The 19431-nt window shown below is 41.5% G+C and overlaps 2 protein-coding genes across 20 annotated transcripts in view; both read right to left on the bottom strand.

Moving 5' to 3' along the window:
• The window catches only part of LRCH3 (leucine rich repeats and calponin homology domain containing 3), a 61417-nt gene extending 57903 nt beyond the window's left edge, over window positions 1–3514 (bottom strand). For 6 of the 19 annotated variants that reach the window (XM_035334299.1, XM_035334305.1, XM_035334312.1 and 3 more), the window contains exon 1: window positions 3216–3511. In XM_035334299.1, the coding sequence (XP_035190190.1) occupies window positions 3216–3501 (286 nt within the window). In that variant the 5' untranslated portion in view covers window positions 3502–3511. Of the gene's footprint in view, window positions 1–3215 lie in introns of all 19 variants that reach the window. The other 13 variants (XM_035334297.1, XM_035334303.1, XM_035334301.1 and 10 more) reach the window with 5 other exon arrangements.
• Window positions 3515–4164: 650 nt separating this feature from the next.
• Window positions 4165–19383, bottom strand: FYTTD1 (forty-two-three domain containing 1). Its single transcript, XM_035334676.1, has 9 exons — window positions 19217–19383; window positions 16102–16233; window positions 12995–13140; window positions 11538–11650; window positions 9896–9992; window positions 9032–9093; window positions 8271–8345; window positions 7353–7479; window positions 4165–6240 (listed from the first exon to the last, which is right to left on the bottom strand). The coding sequence occupies exons 1-9, from the start codon at window positions 19317–19319 to the stop codon at window positions 6145–6147; spliced, it is 951 nt and encodes a 316-aa protein (XP_035190567.1). The 5' UTR covers window positions 19320–19383; the 3' UTR covers window positions 4165–6144.
• Window positions 19384–19431: the final 48 nt, after the last annotated feature.

Below are 19431 nucleotides of genomic sequence, written 5' to 3'. Positions count from 1 at the left end.
CAAAGTGCAAATCAACCAGGAACTCACTACTTCAATGCCTTCATAAGTTACCTACTCGGTTCTGAAAACAACCTTGGGCACCGACCTTGGTTTCAGATGCTTTCCGTGGGTCTCCAGCATCTGGAGGCAGCTGAGGCTCTGGTATTTCCACTGGCAAGTCTTGTGACTGAGGCAAACGATTAATGAGGAACTGAATTTTCCCACTGATGCTTAGCAGAAATATATTAACTACTATATTACTGGGGCCAGGTGATGAGAAGGGGGTGCCACATGCAGCTTAGGTTTTATCAGAAGGCTACAGTTCACCTGAAAATGGTATCTCTGTATAGAAATACCACAGTGGGAACAAAGCAGGCAAGATGACTGTAACGGGGCAGGGGATGGAATGATCAACACAGTCCAGGGCTATCTGAAAGCAGGTACAAATGGGGAAAAATAAGCTTAAATAAGATTACATAAATTGGGATTTGGTATAGTAAATGCTTCTGCAATTTCCACTAATGTGAGACTACTGGATATTTATCCAGTTAATAACTAGAATTAGGAAACAAGTATGCAAAAAGCGGCTACTGGAGCTTGAGCACTAGGGTTAGGAGAACTGTCAGCTCTGAACCCGTGAACGATCCAAAGAGATGTGCTCTTTCCACTGATTTAATACTTCAAAAAGTTTTTTTTTTTAGTTGATTTAGAGATTCTGCCCTTGTACATCACCAACCTTAAAACCTGCACTGAGCACCCAACTAACCTGATCCAGCACCTGATCTCTAGCACCCTGTTCCTCCTGCTGACCTGCTCTGGTGGTTGATTTGTGTTAGCACCTTCCAGGCAAGGCCACTGATTCTGCTAAGGCTTAAGGCTATGCTAGCTGCCAGTTTGCTAGCAGCATAGTTACGTTAATGAGGGATGTGATTAACTCCCACCACTTTAAGATGGATGCAGTAACAGTGACATGCAATTATTTTTATTACTAGAAGAATTGGAATGAGCTATACCAGTATAACATGATTCACACTAGAGAGGTGTCTATTCTGGCACATAAAACGGAGTAAAATTTGCATAAATGTTCTTTCATCTTCAGTTTTACAGTTTGGGAGTAATTCCAATAGTTTTGGGGAAACTCCAAGCATCCATCTGATGTGCTCCGAGTCTTTGTAGCACAGCATGCAAGGAGGTTATTTTAAGTGTTCATAACACTTCATACACATTTGCACGTTATTATTTGTGGCTGCTACCATATAATTGGAAGCTTCACAGGAAAGAAATCAACATGGAGGAAGAAGTGCATTAAATTTGTAGCTGAGCACTCAACTGACTATTGGGGGTCAGAAACACTTGCACAGATTTTTCTCCACTGCTAGTCTTACAACACGTTACGCTGAAAGAGGCATGAGATGGAGTTATTCACGGCAGCCTTCAAAACTGAGACTTTAACGAGAACGTTCCCCCCTTCACTCAATAAGCTTTGCTTCTTACAAATTAAGAACAGTCCTAGCTTTTTCTAAGGTTCATTGTGATGATAAACACACAAAAGTGTATGGTACGCACTACCGCTTATTAGAATTTAATGCTTCTTGAACAACTACAATGCAAATGTTCATCACAATAGATGGGAACCTTGGTGGAAACCAGAATTCCCACAAATTGTTTAGGAGTACAGTAAATGAATAGTGTTATAAACAAAAAGCCCAAATCTCTCACAAATGTGTATGTTGCATTTACCCACAGATTAGCCCACTACACATTCACAGGGCAACTGCACTTGTAGAAAACCCTTCAAACAAAAAAAAATTACACCCTATCAAGGAGCATTTTCAGCTTATAGATGCATTTAAGTCAGACAAACCACATTTGTCTCGGATTTTTTTCATATTAGTGAGAGATTTTTGCACAAATAGGGCATTATATGACAGAGCACAGAGTTGGACAATTTTAAAGAAGGCTCTGTTTTGAAATACTTCACTGGCAGGGTATCAACACACTAATAAACATAGTAACTTTCAAAAAGCCATGTTGGGAGTTTATTTTAAAGCTAGTATCTTCAAACAAAAGCATGGCAACGCAACTGACAAAGTTATAAACACAAAGCATGAGAAAATCTAAAGGACTGGAAGTAAACTAAGCTGTATGACTGTTAGTAAATGACTGTAAGTAAACGGCCTGCTGATGGCTTCCAAAACCATTCCAACCTCAGTTACACAACTAGACAATTAAATAAACATAAGCTATGTTTTCTGTATATAACACATTAAGAAAACTGCTATATCCTACACAAAGCCTCGTTGTTTCTTATCTCTCCATTTAATACGGAGGCACGTTAACATATACCACAGATGTTTACACATGCTCTTCCTTACCATCAAGGAGGTCAGAGGATAAATACACATTCTTAGTCTACTGCAAACATATTTAGGAAGCCGAGGAGAAAACGCAGTCTTACTGCTTATTCTACCTTGTAAAATATGCTTCGAAAATCCTTAATGTATTTCTCCATCCAGAAATAGGGGAAGGAGGGCAAAATTCTCTTGAAAGCACCTTGCTTATGGCTGTCAGCAGCCAGGATAACAGCAGTGTAAGACCACAAGGAACAGTTGCCTTTAGCTTATGCACACCTGCCAGTTTGCAAAGTGGTTTTCCCCTGTCAACAGGGCAAAACGTTGATGGGGAAGGATGATGGGGACGTGAACACACACAGAGATACTCAGCGACGCTCACAGACACGCACATCCCAACAAGAACTTGCCCTGCTAAAACCCCGTCAGTGAGCAGCAGGTACTGCGACAAACCCCGTAACTCTTTAAAACTCAATCTCCGAGCTGGGAAACACCTCCCCGTTGGGGACAACGAAGCGAAGCGCGGCAGAGCAGCCCAGGAGCTCTCCAGGAGGCTGAGGAGGGGCAGGGAGGGAGGCAGCCCGCCCGGCTCTCCCCGAGGAGCGGAGGAAGGGCGGGGAGGGAAGGCGTGAGGGAGAAGCAGCCCGAGAGGAGAAACGCGCCGAGCATCGCCTCGGGAGAGGCCAGGAGCGGGGAAACCCCTCTCTGAGTGCTCTTGAGGAGGGAAAAGCAAACGAGGAGAGGGTGGGGGGATCCCGACCCCTCCGAACACCCCCTGAGGCGGCTCCCCACGGCACAGCGAGCCGAGCCCCCAGCCCCCTCAGCCCCACGGGCAGGGCTGCGGCAGGGGCTGCCCCGTCCCGGTGCCCCGTCCCGGTCCCTCACCGGCCTGGGTGGTGTCGCTGAGGTCGTGGTTGGCGGCGCTGGCCCGCGGGTAGTCGCGGAGCTTCCTGCCGCTCAAGCTGAGCGTGCCGCTGGCCGCCGCTTCTTCCAGAGCTCGGTCCAAGGAACGGCTCCACGAGCCGGGGCCCGCCGGAGGAGGACAGACCGCCGTCGCTACCGCGGTGCCCAGCGGCATCACGGCGGAGCCGCCCTCCGGCGCCGCCAGCCCCGCGGCCGCCATTTCCCCGCTGCCACCGCCGCCTCTCCGGCTCCGTGCCGCGCTGCGCATGCGCGGAGCGCCCCCCGGCAGGGCGGACGGGACCCATGCGCCGGCCATGACAGACGGGGCGGGGAGTACGCATGCGCGGCCTTCGCCCCCCTCCCCATCCCCTCCGTGCCTGTGAGGGCCATGGCGGGGCCCGGCCTGCCACCGGCACCGCTGGGAACAAAGGCGGGTGTCGGGTCATTTACCCTGCCCAGCGCCTCATCACGTAGACACACGGGCACTACTGTCATCCTGCATCCCTCCCACGGCTCATACGCATCCCTCTGCCAAGCACACTTACTCAAAACCACGATTGCAGAGGTTTATCAGGGTGTTGGCGCTGATCCTGAGGTTGAGGTTGCAGAGTTCTCGTCAGCAGGACGTGTCACAGCAAAGTGGAAACCGGTATTAGATTGTGGTATCGGCTGTCAGTATCACAATACCAGCTACTACAGTCACACCACACAGAGCTACTGAAATATACGTTAACTTTTACAGCACCGCAGCAAAAAGTAATTATTTTTCCGAGTATGGGCAACAAATGCAAGCCTTCTTCAAATTAGGCTATTTTTTGTTACCTTCTTTGGGACATTTGATAATGATTTAATCACTAACAACCCCTTAAGATATATCAGAAAATGCATATTATTACTGCCCAAGTGGTTATATAAGGGACAAGACAGCATGAAACCTGTAACTTTTTATTAAAAAAAAAAAATTAACAGCTTCAGAATAGATCAAATGTAATAACTTTTCCAAAAAATACCAAAAGGTACAGTGTAAAGCATCTTCTCATTAAATACAAACTAGCATTTTTTTTTGATGCACTGCATCAATGTTTTGCATCTATGTTGATGCAAACGAGTTTTTTTTTGTTGCATCCTGGCACATGGAAAATGTATACACTGAAACAGAATGACTGACGCCACATTATCTACTCAAATTCTAACAGTGGGACATTTTTATTTTTCAAAAAAAATCCTACTAGTAATTAAGAAAAAACACCTTAACACCATTATGCTTAGTTCATTTCTGCTAAGGTATATTTGTCAACATTAAAAATAAAGGTTTAAGTTCTATATAGCATCAGAGATGCGTTCGGACTTTAAAATTGCTGTATGAATGAAAGCCCTTCTACAGTCAATGCTCTTCAAACATTGAAGTCCCCAGTAAACACTAGTTAACTTGGAATTTGAGATAAAAATGCAAGGAAACCGGTTCTGTAAGAAGTCCAATGTAAACTCTTCAAGAAAAATAAAATGAAGTAAAACCACTTCAAACACCATGAACATCCGTGGATGCAGCAACCAACCAGTCTTTTACGTGGCTGTACCTAAACTCCATTGCTACAGAACAGGGTTAAACTCATCAATTCCTGGGCTGGAAGCAGTTTTAACTGTATGTTATTCCTGAACAGGTGCCTCACTTTTAGGAATCATAAATTAATATTGAGAATGCCCCAGTCCTCACCATCCTGCAGACTCGGAAACACAAAGCTATGCCTGCAGCAAGTGACTACACGCTCCTGCTCAACACCTTACACATGCTGGTGGACTGAGGGCTTTCTTCCAGTGACATTCCCCAGTTTCGGCCAATTTCAAGACGCCTGACAAATTCTGATCAACTTCACATTTTACCTCTCTTTGGTATATACAAGCAAGTGCCATTAGATTGCATGCCTCTGGCCATTTCTATGAGCCACAGAAAATCCTCTGGGTCAAGGTTTGCAAGATGAAAATCCTGTGTCTGGGAATATAAGGAACTCTACCATGCCACTGACTTTCTTGTGAACTGTTGCATTTATTCCTATGAAATTGTCCAAAAATTTGAAGTTATTGCATTAAGTTTGAGGAAAAAAAAAAAAAAAAAAACTTACAAAAAGAAATAGTAAGCAAAAGTTTAAGAAAAATAGGAGATGTATAACCTCCATTTGCAGAGGATGCTAACGAACTTGAGATATTTGTAATATAAGTTACTCTCATACTGCCTGTGCCGTACTCCTCCAATATTGTCTGGACCACTTTTAAGGATAAGAGTAGAATAGTCTCCCTCCCAATTACATATTATGGGTCTCAGCTAACAGCTTTATTTGTGAAATAGAGAATGCAAAACATTTAGTCTTCAAGAAAGGAAAAAAAAGAACTTCAAAAGCACAAAGAAGTACAACCAATGCTCCCATGAAAAATGCTGCTACATCACTACTAAAGTATTCACGGACTGAGGCTCAGTGCCAAACTGCAGTCCAGAGGGAAGTTCATAGGCAGTCCCTAACATCCTAAAGTGGGATTTGTAATGATACACTGACACAATCTTTACTATAGAAGGGGTCCAAGAACAGATACCGAGTACTTCTAAACAGAAAGAAAAACCTTTTAACTTCATGTTTAAATATTGGTTGCAAGATGAACCGAAATCGGTGTTTGTTAACAGCTGGGCAACAGAATCTTTTCCAACCAGGTGATGGTGCTACTCCAGCAGATCAGTTTCCCAGTTTTCCCCCTCTCAGGGCAAAATGTCTTTTACTGCTCAAAGTAAAAGTAATAAAGACAGTGCCACCATCTTAGCAAGAAGTCTGGAGAATTTCAGGGACGTACGCCATATTCTTCTGCCCACTTTTATCTCACTTTCTTAAGTAGGTGGGATCAACGCTTAAGTCCATTTGACAGGTTAGCCCACTGTTACAAAACGGCTTCCTTTGTTCTGAGACAGCGCTGTTCTTTGCTCCTTCAGGATCCCAAAACGTTCGTTCAGTGTCATCCCTGTCTGAAAAATAAAATAATTTCATAAACTTAAAAGATGTTAGGTTAATTTAGTCAAAGTAATAAATACAAGAGTACTTTTTTCCTCATTTGGTTTTCATCACTCGACTTCCTAACTCAAATTCCTAAAACAAAAAAGGTTTGATTTGGATTAGTCTTTTCCTGCACCGTTTAAAAATCAAGAGCTACTACTTCTTGGAATTTATTAAGAATACATGGTATGCAGTGTCAAGACTGACAGCCTACTCAGAAAACTGTAAAAAAGTTAAATTAAGGACAGACAGACTGAAAAGGGAACTTTTACTACACCTATTTCCCCATACAGATTCTATGTAACTTATACAACTACGGCTGTTTAACCACTATAATGCAGTTTGTTTTCCAGTTCATCCAGTTGAGGCTGCATAGTGGATTCTAGTCCAAAAGTTCAAGTAATTTTTCCAATATAATAGTAAACTATTTTTGATATACTACTTGTTCATTGAAGGAACAAATCCAGACCAATGCCCTGACCCTATGCAGTTTTCTGCAGATGGCAGCAAGGAACTGATTACAAGAACAGTCTCATCTTGTGGTCAAATTCTCCAGCATCTGTCAGCCTGTAAGAATTTAATCAACGACAGCACTAAGATTTCTGCATCCTATCACTCATCTTCATTAAACTTTGGGAAAATATTAATCATTCAAGTGTTTGTGTCATCACACCGATCACATTTGATTTTCTCACCCCGCCTTTTTTTTTTAAATGCTAGATGCATAGCAAAAGTTGCCCTATAAAATCAGGTTACATCACCAAATGACGCTTGTTCCTGAATTACGCATGCTTGCTGATTCAAGCACAGCAGGAACACCAGAAAGCTTTTAGAAACATTCAGCATTTTAAATCCTATTTAAAGCACGTGGGTGTTCAAGATGTAAACTAGAGGAACAGGAACAGTGAGTTCAGGTACTTGGTTGAAGTTACACAGCAAGTTAGTGGAAGAACTAGAAGTGGAAATTAAGTCGTCACCAGTTCCCTCTTTTTTCACTAGCGAATCTAGGAGAAAAGTGCCTGGCTCACCAGATTTTATCTGTCTTGAAACTACTTCTACAGTCAAGGAATGAAACTACATCTACCTGTTTTCCAACGCTATTAATATCAAACTGCAATGGAACCCCTTTGGGAATCTTCTTCTCTTCTGATTGGTCCCTCTTCATGAGAAATGGGGGCACAGGAGTACGAGTTAATCGTAATTTCTGGGAACTGTGAAAGAACATTAGACAGGACACTGAATACATGTTTTATGCAATGAAGCCTTACTGCTGATAGAAATATGAATTTTTCATCATGCCATTTGATGAGGCCGGCTGACTAGCCGGAGGGCTCAAATTCAATGAGGTTAAAGTGAAGCAGAACTATAAAAGTGTAGGATTTGTTACTGTTACTAGACAGCAAGTGTCCCAAAAGAAAGCCATTTTATTTTTTTTACTGACAAACCCATTATTCATGGTTAATTATTCTTGTAAATACATAAAATAAGAACTGGTATAGTTTTCCCTGCAGATAAAATGTCAATGATGGAAAAAGCTACTCAACAGATTTTTAATAAAACACCTCATGTATCAACAGTGCCTTCAATTTCATAAAGACAAATACAGCAAAGCTTTCTTTAAGCACAATTCTAGCAGCGTCATTACTGATCAGGAAGAAACTATTACCATCACTCAACAACTAGATTCATTTTCATTCAGATCAGAGAGGAAACAGCTGTAACATAGCCTGAACTGGAACAGGCAGACAACGTGAAGATCTACCAGCCCACCACTCTTCGACTCTACATAGCAGATCAAGCTCCTAAAAGGGAGATGTCTTTTTAAACTCAGCTGTGGTATTACTAACACACAGCTCAGAAATACTCAAAAAGGGAACAGATTTAGAAGTCTTCAGAAAAAACTGAAGTCACATGAAAGACTATCCCAACGGAACTTGCTTAAATGGTTCAGGAACAGTGATTTCATTTACATTAACATTTCAGAACTATTTCTCAAACTCACATGGGGGATAGGATTGCTCCTGGGTTGTCGATGGACACAGTCAGAATCCCTCCACTTGTGGTAGAAGTTCGCCATCTAGTTTGAAAACATAGAAATCACAAAAATATTGCTGAAATTTCAGTCAGAATATCTTCAAATGTGTGTCCAGAACTCAGGCTAATAAGGAATGTGCAAGTTTTCAGAATATAAGCCAATACAAAGACTACATTCAGCCAAATTTACTCAGCCTGCTTTGTTATCAACAAAACTGCAAAGAGCTGAGAATGATACGAGATGAATATGAAGGGTGAGAGAGGAGGGTGTCCATCTTGTAGCCTGCCTTGCATATATACAAACTCCTTCATAGGCTCTATATTTATATTAAATATATTTAAATAATAATTATATTTAATTTAAATAATTAATTTATACTAAATAAAATGGAAATTGCATCAAGAGCTTAGGAGAGCAGTGACATTTGAGTTTTAATTCTCATCTATGCAGTATTCATGAGAGATTAGTCTGTTCCTCTGAAGCTACCACCTTCCCCCTCCTTCCTGCAAGTGTCTTACTGCAAACAAATTCCTCCTACTTAAATTAAGGAATACTTTAGAAAACAGCTGAGAAAAATAGGGGGAGGATCGCTGTCACTCAGTTGAGATGCCTATAGGGGAACAAAAAAAGGATTTTATTACCATAGCTAGGAGCAGAAGCCAGAATTAAGCAGAGAACAGCAGTATAAACAAGAAACTATATTCAAGTTTTCCAAGTGAAATACTTACTGACGAGTTCTCTTTACTGTCTGGTTATCAAGATCTTCTGTTGTCTGCACTTGGGCCTGCACCTGAAAGCACATCAATACAGACACTGGATTTGCATACTGTTTCAACTCCCATTGTAGCAACTGGAAATACAGCAGTTCAAAAATAGAAGTTTAAAGCTGTTCATGCACAAACTGGGTTGTACTTTCAGAGGGGCTTAAACTACTAACTTTGTAAAGGCACTGAAAGAAAATTACTCTTTGGTTAAGTAACTTAACCAATAAAGAGATGGAAACATCTTTGAGAACTTCAGCAAACACTACCAAGATGCACCAAAGTGTTACCAGGCCAGCAAGAAAAGCCATGGCTGTAGTTCTGCAATTCACGTGGATGTAAGACAGTAACTACCTACAGTTAAAATTACAGCAGATGTAGAATAAAGGCATAAATGAAAACCGAGAACACCATTCACTGCATATCCCCTTTCTATTTTCTTGATCTTATTCAAACTAACCAAAAAACCCTCTTTGAATACAAATAAGATGAACATATTCAGATTCTGAAACATGTTACTGCTCTATCATTTACCTGAAGGCAGCTGTTGAAAGCTGTGCATTGCTTTCTAACATTTACTTGTGAGAGGAAGAATAGCTTATAACTATCCACAAATACTCAGACAAGTTCCATGCCCTTCAGAACAGTCAAGCTATACGGAAACAGGAAGCAAGACTCAATGGGTTACAGTAACTGAAGGGGACGAGTACATGTCTCCAGAAGAACGTGTGCCTATTTTTCAGCCTACTTGAAGTTTCTCCTTAGATCTGATGATCAGATGGGTTAGCTCAAAATCTGTGGCACAACTTTGTTTTCAGCTATGTTTATTACCTTCAAGCCTCTTCGAAACAAGAAAGTTGCTTGACGAGTGTCTTTCTGTTGATTTAGTTTGTTTCCAATTCTGGCAAAAGCGGACGGCATGTTATTCCTGTAATAGTTCGAAAATGTAGTCAAAGGCTCCAAAGATAACATTTGAAAATGACCACTATGAAGGTCAGGAAATTGCCCAATTGCCCACTAAAGACATCTGCAAAGCTGCCTCTTTGAGGCGGAACATTTCAGTTGCAATAAACTTCTCACCTACTAGGAAAAAAACATGTTAATTAAAAATGAAGAAATCTCTAGGACTAGAAATTATAGACCCATAGAATCATTTAGGTTTGAAGAGACCTCTAAGGTCACCAAGTCCAACTATCCACCTAACACTACAAGTCCACTGGCAAACTATGTCCCTAAGCATCACATCCACACATCTCTTAAATACTTCCAGGGAAGGTGGCTCCACCACCTCCCTGGGTAGGCTGTTTCAATACCTTATCACCCTTCCTGTGAAGAAACACTTCCTGACAGCCAGTCTAAACTTCTGCTGGCAGAACTTGATCCTGTCACCTCATGTCCTATCACTTGTCACCTGAGAAAAGAGACTGACACCCTCCTTGCTGCAACCTTCTTTCAGGTAGTTATAGAGAGCAAAGACATCTCCCCTCAGCCTCCTTTTCTCCACACTAAACAGCCCAGGTTCCCTCAGCTGCTCCTCATGTCCTGTTTACTCATCCCTTCACCAGCTTTGTTGCTCTTCTCTGCACACACTTGAGCAACTCAAGCAACTCAAGGCCTAAAACTGAACACAGTACTTGAAGTGTGATGCTGGGTACAGAGGGACAATCACTTCCCTGGCCACACTATTTCTGGTGCAGGCCAGGATGCCACTGGCCTTTTTGACCACCTGGACATATTGCCAGCTCATGTTCAGCCAGCTGTTGACCAGCACCCCCAGGTCATTTTTTGCCAGGCAACTTTCCAGCCACTCTCTTCAAAGCCTATACTGCTGCACGGGGATGTTATGATCCAAGTGCAGCACCTGGCATTAGAACTCCTATGTCACAGGTTAATAATTCTACTTCTTTACTTTAATACCCTCCGGCAATTTATATTAGATAGAACAAAAACAAAAAAAAGAGAGCTATATTGGTAACTGTAAACAAGCTGTATTTACAGTTTCCACAAGAGTCACACAGTGAAAATTTCCATCACAGAGACCAGTTCAGCTGCAGTTTGTAATTGATATAGATCAATTCTAGCATAAATAAAATATGCAATACCTTCCAAGAAGCTGAAGATGGCACCAGCTTCCACAAAGACATTTTAGTTAGAAAATTCACTAAACCATGGTCGTCACTTTGAAGCTATGGAAATCCATGTTGGCCATTTTCATGTAGGCTGCCTATGATTTAAATGAAGGCAGAATACCAGATGCTCACAAATGCAGGTACCTCTACACAGTAATAAATATCTGCCTTTGCACTGAGGCCATGTTCAGCTTCAGATCTACTAAACTTCATACACATAACAGTCTTGATAGTACTACGACTGCCAATACCAACCATTTTCCCTCGGACACAGTTCTGTCAGAAACAAGACTCATTATGGAAAGCTATCAAGAAGAGTTCAGAAAGCAGACACGGCATTTTACCTTCTGTTTAGTGGAGCAGGCCTCCTGAGGACTGGGATTTGTTTTCTCTGCATATCAGATTGTCTCTGCAAATTTGTTTTATTTTTCAAAACTGGATAATTCCGCTGTGTATTCTTAAAAATAAGAAAATAAATAAATGCAATACATATGTATAATGTATACATACAAACACACACTGAGTTGAATTACGAATGATATAGCTATAACCTGAATACGCACTTACGACCGAGTCCTTTCCTATCTCTAAAAAGGAAAGTATTTAATGAATTAGTTAATAAACTGAAACAGATATGTATTAGAATTGCCATTTTAAAACATCTATTTCTCTCCTGTGTATTGTAACTGCATGCGCTTCTGCTGGTTCAAGTTTTGTCAGTTTTCCTGGAAACTGAGACTTTTCTTCAATTTTTGTTTGTTTACAAGCTGAATACAGAACACATTTCACTTTGCCCACCTTTCACAGTTCACTATAATTTGAGAAATAGTGTCTATACTGTTATGAATCATATGTTCCCCTCATTACTAGGCCAAAAAAAGCAAAGCTTATCCATTACTTTTTGATTATTTTACCTCCCTATATATAACTGACAATACCTCCTCCACACAACTTTCAAATTACTCTTCTTCACAAATCCAAAAGCAATCCCTTTTCTACAATACCCGACTAGATGGAGCAGGCAGGACTGCACTGGAGGAATGCAGAAAAGGGAGGCTACTGACAGAGCTATTTGCAAAACTTCACTTTTGTAACAGGCCCATGTTTAACACCTGCATGTGTGTTGTATTACTGGTTTGTAGCAAAGCAACATAGATGACAACAAACCCTAATAAGTGAGCTTTTCTTGTAAAAGTACCATAAATACTCACATATTACAGAATCACAGAATAGTCTATGTTGGAAGAGACCTCCAAGATCACCCAGTCCAACCTCTGACCTAACACTAACAAGTCCCCCACTAAACCATATCCCTAAGCTCTACATCTAAACGTCTTTTAAAGGCCTCCAGGGATGGTGACTCAACCACTTCCCTAGGCAGCCCATTCCAGTGCCTAACAACCCTTTCCATAAAGAAGTTCTTCCTAACATCCAACCTAAAACTCCCCTGGCGCAACTTTAGCCCATTCCCCCTCGTCCTGTCACCAGGCACGTGGGAGAATTCTCACGGAGAACGTAATTCTGTGCTTCAGTCTTCATGGCTTGCTAAGTTTTCAAAACCTTTCAAACCTCGTCAGTATCCATCCCTCTCTCAAAACAAAAAACCACTCAACCAACACACCTTCAGTTTCGTAAGAGGTTGTACCAGGTGTCTGCATGCTACAGAACCAGCATACTGGAATACATTTCAGTAGCACTAGTCTGAAGCCATTGTGTTTCATTTCTAATGTGTTCTTTTAGCAAAGTCAGGGTTACATCTAATGCAGACAATTACATGAACCACTGGAATTGCATTAATTACCTTCTCACTAAGTGGCTGTCTGTTCAGAGGACTAATTCCTTTGCGTGAACCCATTGCTTTCTTGGCTGCCAAGCCAGTTTTAACTCCGTAAGAACGCTTCTTCCCTGCTATCTTCTTTCTGTGTCCCAAACGATTTTTACCGTAACCTGCAAAAAAAATATGAAGAGTTCAACAATTCTTACTGAAATACAAAGTTTGTGCTAAGATTCTATGCAAGCAACGCAGGTTATTTGGCTGCACACTTCTAGCCTTAGAGCAGAAAATAACACTACACTTGAAGACAGTTTGGTCATTCAGTTATTTTATTAAGTCTGACTGTACAGCTAGCACAACAATAATCACCTCCTCATACAGATCACAACTTTGCTTTCCTTCACTGCATTAATTAATGTTGAAAACTTGTTATTTGACATGTCTGCAGGAACAACTTAAGAGTCCTTCTGACATAGGAAACTACCAAATACACCAAAATGGACCTTCATCAAGTGCTGAGTAATAAAATCAAACCAATAATTCAGCACTTTAAATTACCAACTTAATAAAAAAAAAAAAACACTTCAAAGCTTATTATGTACATCAGTGGTTCCCAAGGCATAACTTAAGAAAAAAAGAATATAGCAAGTGGCCCACAAAACCATATTAAACAGTATATGAATTACATCACATTTAAAGTGTTTTCAATTAGAAGCCTGCATGGCAGTCTACACAAGACTAAGAAATGACAGCTGTCTTTGGATATAAAAGGCTTGCAAGTCTGAGGTCTGTAGTACAAACATCTCAAGTCTCCGGTTACAAGGGTTTGGTTAACCCTGTCTGGAGCCATTTAGCTTCACGTTATGTAAACGTACCACGCCTCGGTTTTATCCCCAAGTTAGCAATCCCTCTAGAACCTCAGACTGCAAGATAAATTAAGACTGAGAAGTCAGCTCTGCAGAGACAGACACATCTAGTCCTGACATATGTGACTTCATAGCACTGATGACAGATCTGTGCTTCCTCAGGAGACAGGATGATGAGGCAAGCTGTGGATCAGAACCCAGCTTGGATAAATCTGCTGTTGAGAAACTGCTATGTAACCACACTGTGCAGACAGTTAACAAATGCTCTTCCCCGTTAAAAGAAGAGCTGAGAAACAGAGTTATTTGGGCTGGAAGGGACCTCCCAAGCTCTTTGGACCAAGCTCTGCTCAATGAAAGGACAACTTCAAAGTCAGCTCAGGCTGCCCAGGGTTTTGTGCAGTTGCATTCTGTGTATCACCAAGGACAACTTTTATTTAAATGGACAATGATCTTCTCTCTGCTTCTCCCCACAAAAGCTGAGAAAGTCCCAGCTCAAGTTCCTTGCTTCCTTTCAGAGAGTTTGGCAGCAAGTTCTAAAACCAGAGAGAATTGAATGCTGATCATTTGTGGTTTCTGTAGCTGTCCACAAAAAAGAGAGGATTTGCCACTAATCAAAATAACTTCAATGGCAATGGAGTAGCAGTAAATCTACTGGTCATAAGTAAGTAATAACTAAGATCCTCAGAAGAACTATGATACCTTCTACTCAAAAACAACATAGATGAGGGTTGCTTCAATGGGAGGAAACGTATGGAAGGAATTGTGTGGACCTGTCTATAATGGAGCAGTTAAAGCTATTCACAATGTTTCAACAAATCATGAAGCTAGCAATTCTGGGAAAAAAAAAAGTTTGCCTTTTTTTCCCTAGAACAAGGGCAGACAAGGAATGAAAGTTCCAAGAGTTGAAAATAACTGCCAAGACAGTTGTATTATGGATTTTGTATTTGAAACTCTAGCTCTTCCTAAAAGTCTAAGTTGCAATAGTTGCTTCTTTTGTACCCTTTAGGTCACAAACAATTGTACTGGAGAACTGTGGTTGTAAATAGAAGCCTGGACTCGATAATCTGCCAGTTAAATTCACTTTCTGTCTCACCTCCACAAATATTCTTACACTTCAGCTGACTGACTTAAAACATTCTCCTGTACTGTCAACAATTTACCAAAGATGCACACATTAATTAACACTTATGTTGGCCTGTCTGAAAAGCAAAACAACTCTGAGTGACGTGACATTTCACTGATCTCCAAAAGACATTTGGGTCTACAAATACAAACTACTGCTACAACAAATATTGTAGCAGTGACAATGAAAACATGGGAATACTGTGAATACACCAGACAGATGTGCATTTGTTTTAAACAAATGCTACTTAACAAGAAACTGTGTATACTGAACGCTTAGTGAGCTGAGGTGGTAAACGCTCTGTATGGACAGTATCAACCAGTGCTAAAGAGGTAGTTTTCAAAATTAAATGCAGGCAAGAACAGTTTTTATTCTAGTAGGTGCTCTTCATGTACCAGACTAATACCTGGGAATCATCTAAAAATGACTTCTACTTATTGAAACATCTGACAGCTACTCAGGAAATCTGCAGTGAAGGTGTTACTGCGCACTTTTCCCCTCTTCACTCCCTGCCTACGTGATTTTTTTCCCCAACTGCTGTACTCCATTGTAAAAGCACGGACTTAAGAAGGCTGATGTGGTACTTCCTTTGCAACCCGAAGTCCTAACAAGAAAAGCCAACTCAGACACCCTGCACTATCCATCTGTATGTCCCAGAGGCAGCGTTACAGACTGCAGTAACAGCTATTTTTGGGAAGCCTACTAGGAGAATTCTACCTAGCATATATAAATCTATTGGCTCTTTTTCACAAAGCTCCAAAGTTTGGCAAGGCCTGCGCATTTCCTAATATATGAGTTTTGGCATGAACACTCTCTATCCATCTCTGAGGGACCAAGTATTAACACAATTTCCAAAATGGAAAGAAAATTTAAAAAAAAAAAAATCACAAAGAAAGCCAATCCTTCCTTGTATCAAGAGAATCCACAAAGCACCTAAGCTCCCTGTTGGCCAGACATCTCAATGTTGTTCTCATACTGAAGCAGAAAAAAAAACAAATGTAAACACATCGCAAAAAGCTGAATTATAATCAACTTTATAACACTATTTGAAAAACACACACAATGACTGTGTGAATCCATAGATTTTCAGGAGCTTGCATTTCAGCTCAAAAAACATCAGTCCACATCATATCTGATATACCCACCCTTCTGTTGTTGAATTCCCCACTTGGAGCCTGGTGTCCTGAACTGCCGAGCTCGATTCTGATGAAGCCCTCTCTTCATTTTGGGGGAATATTGCTTTCTCTCTTCTTTCTTGTTCAGCTTAATTATATCATCTGTAAGAAGGGGAAAAAAAAAAAAAAAAAAAAAGATTTGACATATTGCAGACATATTCTAGTTCTAAAGAAAATAAACCATAGCTGCTTAGAGTTACGTGAAACAAACCAGTTAATCTTGAGAAACCAGCACATAAAAATTAAGGTTCCAGTAATATCTCCATAAAGCATCCAGTCCTGATTAGCTTTACAGTCCTTATTTGATAATATAATGTCCTAAAAAAAAAGTTGTTGCACACATTCAGGACATCCAAGACACTTGAAAGAACATTACATTTTAAAACAAATAATCTGATAGTTTTTGTAGACCACTGAAGAAAAGGTATTCCCATCTCACTCTCACACCTTCCAGGCTACAGAAAAAACAAATGTTAGTTCAAGTCTTAACTCCTTCATCCTATGTTACTTAATGAAATCAAAGGAACTCAGGCTATCAGTTATCTTTATAAATTCACTGAGGTTCAGATGACAGGAAAAAGCAAGCAAAACTTCTCTGCCTAGGTACCTGCAATCCAAAGCAATCATCTTATCTATTTTCCCAGGGAACAATGCTGAACAAATTATTACTGGGTTTAAGAATATATGTAAGATTATAAAGTGATTAATTAATGAAAAGCAAACAGGTTTGTCAATAGCAAACCATGCCACACCAGCTTGATTTCATCCACTGATCAGGGAGCTGGCTCAGGTGAGAAGTGTAAAGTAACAGCTGTGGTATGCCTTTACTTGACTGTTAGCTTATCTACAAAAACACCATAAAAGAAGATGTCAGATTATACATTATTGCATCTCAATCGTGGGAGCACAACTGACACAAAGATCATATTCCAGAGAGCTTCCACGAAGATGGACATCCCCTTCTGAGTCAGGGAGAGAAGGAAGCAGGGTTGCTGTATTTAACCAAGTTCAAATGGACTTAGATGGGGTAGAAAAGAGAAAACAGCGAATAGAAAAAAATCACAAAATTTTGTTAGCAAATGCTTTGTATCCTACTGAAGTAAAGGTAAGAGAAATCAGCCTACTTTGCTGCAAAAATGAATGAATATTTGGAAAAAAAAAATCCATTAGGTGAAGGACTGCTGATACAGGTCACTCGGGTTTTGATTGCTATAGAAAAATCTTTACCAAAGAGCTCGTCCCTAGAGGAAGGATTCCTGAACAAACCTTTCTGTATGACAAAGGAAACCAAAGCCACTCCAAAATGGTATCCAGCTCAAAAATAGCTAAAAATATCACTGACAACTGCAGTACTCAACTGGAAGCATTGCTCAAACTTAGTACTAGCAATAAACTGGTGCTGAGCAAAAGATAAAGCTTCCCAACCTTGGACCTCCAGGGTCTTGAAGAGCTGACCGTGAAGCTCTTCAAGAAACACGTAGAACTCAGTAGCATGGTTTAGCACTAGACTCGTCAGTGCAAGGTTAAAGGTTGGACTAGATGATGTTAGAGGTCTTTTCCAACCTGAATGATTCCATGACCCTATGTACTTCTGCATAAGGGGTACCTCCACCCCAGTGTACCTGTGATGCAAACTACCACATTCAGAGAACATGGATCCCTGTTTCTCAGTTCATCTGCTCCATCTTAGATCCCCTTTTTGCAAGACAACCAGCTGTTCGTGCACACAGGCTTACACATTTCTGAAACAAAAGAACTAAAGTTTCAGCTCTTCTCTTATCTGGGGAAACTAAGGTTATCTAGGATGTTATGCTTCAGGTCGTCTTAACTAAGGAATGTATTCTCCTACCTCATCTGCAATCAGAGATTAAGATTATATCTGGAACAGCAGAATAATTTAGGAATATTATCAAACTGGAGACTTAGCCTCAGATGAGTTGCACACACTAGCAATAAAAATAGTTTTAATCTTTATTAGTACATGAGAAAATACTCAACACTAAGATCCAGATCCTAAGATTTCCTAGTTTAGCATCATGACAATTTTTTGTTACCGTGACAGATGTGGGATGAATCTTATCTTCGTTTACAGCAGGTCATAAAACTATGACTTAGGGACAGTAGGTGGTGACGAAACTGTTCTCATGCAAGTTTCCCCTGCAATTAAACAAGCTAAGGGACACACCTACCCTCTACAGATTCTTAAACAAAACGCCACCATGACAGCACAACAGTTCTTCACCATTTGTTACTGGGCAATGCCCAGAACATGCAGCAGTGGCAAAATCAAAAGTTAATTTGGCCAAATAAGAAAATATTCAACTTTATGAAGCTAGTTGCTGTGAATCAATGACCTTATTCTTAGTAACCTTGGAAACAAAGACTCAGTATGCTAGTCCATAAATAAAAATAGATTTATTGGAATGCTGTAATGGGACTTGACATTCAGAAAAACTCTAAACATCATTTCACAAGTCATCGCCATCACCAGAACAAAGAACTCCACTGGATCCCCTACAAAGGGAAAAACCATACACATCCTGTTATTTTAAGGTGATCCACAAAGGCCAAATCTACCGCTGCATTCAAGCCATGATTTCAGTGTTCGAAGGGAACCTCCTGCCGGTACCAACCCACCATGCTTTGGCAGCACAGCAGAGTAGTCTCAGAGCCACACCACCAGCTTTTTGCTGCTGGGGTTTTTCTGAACAAACCCTGCCTGGGAGACGTACTCCAGGCATCCATCAAATGTTCTGCCAACTATCAAGCAGGCTCAGAGCCGAGGATCAGAGCAGAATTAGTTTGGAAATATATAATGATGAGGGGTGCCAGGTTGCGGGCCCCACCTGAGGGGCAGCAGGCCTGATGCGGCCCTGCCCCTTCCTGACAGACTGGGAGGACAGGGGAAGGGAAGTAGGAAAGGGGAAGAGAAGCAGGTCTGGGCCTTGCCCCGGACACCCGTCTACCGCCCCGGGGACCCACCTCAGGCCTCTGGGCTCGTCCCCAACCGATAACGGCGCCCCCCCCACAGCCGTTGGTTCGCTCCGCACCCCCTTTAGCTCAAACCTACGCCCCCCCGGCTCACCTAGGGACATGTCAATCTTCTCCAGGCTGTCGCTGCTCCCGCTCCGGGCCCCGGCAGCGGCCGAGGAGGCCGAAAGCGGCGCCGCAGCCCCGAACCCGCTCATGGCCGCCCTGGCTCCACCGCCTCCCCTCAGCCTCCCCGAACCGACGGCGGGCGGACCTCGCGCATGCGCACTGCGCACGCGCCGCAGCCCTCCCCTCAGCCGGCGCCCCCCC

Source organism: Oxyura jamaicensis, chromosome 9, assembly GCF_011077185.1.
Source record: "Oxyura jamaicensis isolate SHBP4307 breed ruddy duck chromosome 9, BPBGC_Ojam_1.0, whole genome shotgun sequence".
Lineage (NCBI taxonomy): Eukaryota > Metazoa > Chordata > Aves > Anseriformes > Anatidae > Oxyura > Oxyura jamaicensis.
Note: the sequence above shows the minus strand (reverse complement) of the source record. Positions and strands in the feature narration are given on the sequence as shown.

Coding starts and splice junctions, on each gene's coding strand:
- FYTTD1 (XM_035334676.1), bottom strand. CDS start 19,319: ATGAGCGGGTTCGGGGCTGCGGCGCCGCTTTCGGCCTCCTCGGCCGCT. Junction 16,234..19,216: donor GAAGATTGACATGTCCCTAG/GTGAGCCGGGGG, acceptor CCCTTCTTACAG/ATGATATAATTAAGCTGAAC. Junction 6,241..7,352: donor TTAATAGCGTTGGAAAACAG/GTAGATGTAGTT, acceptor TTTATTTTTCAG/ACAGGGATGACACTGAACGA.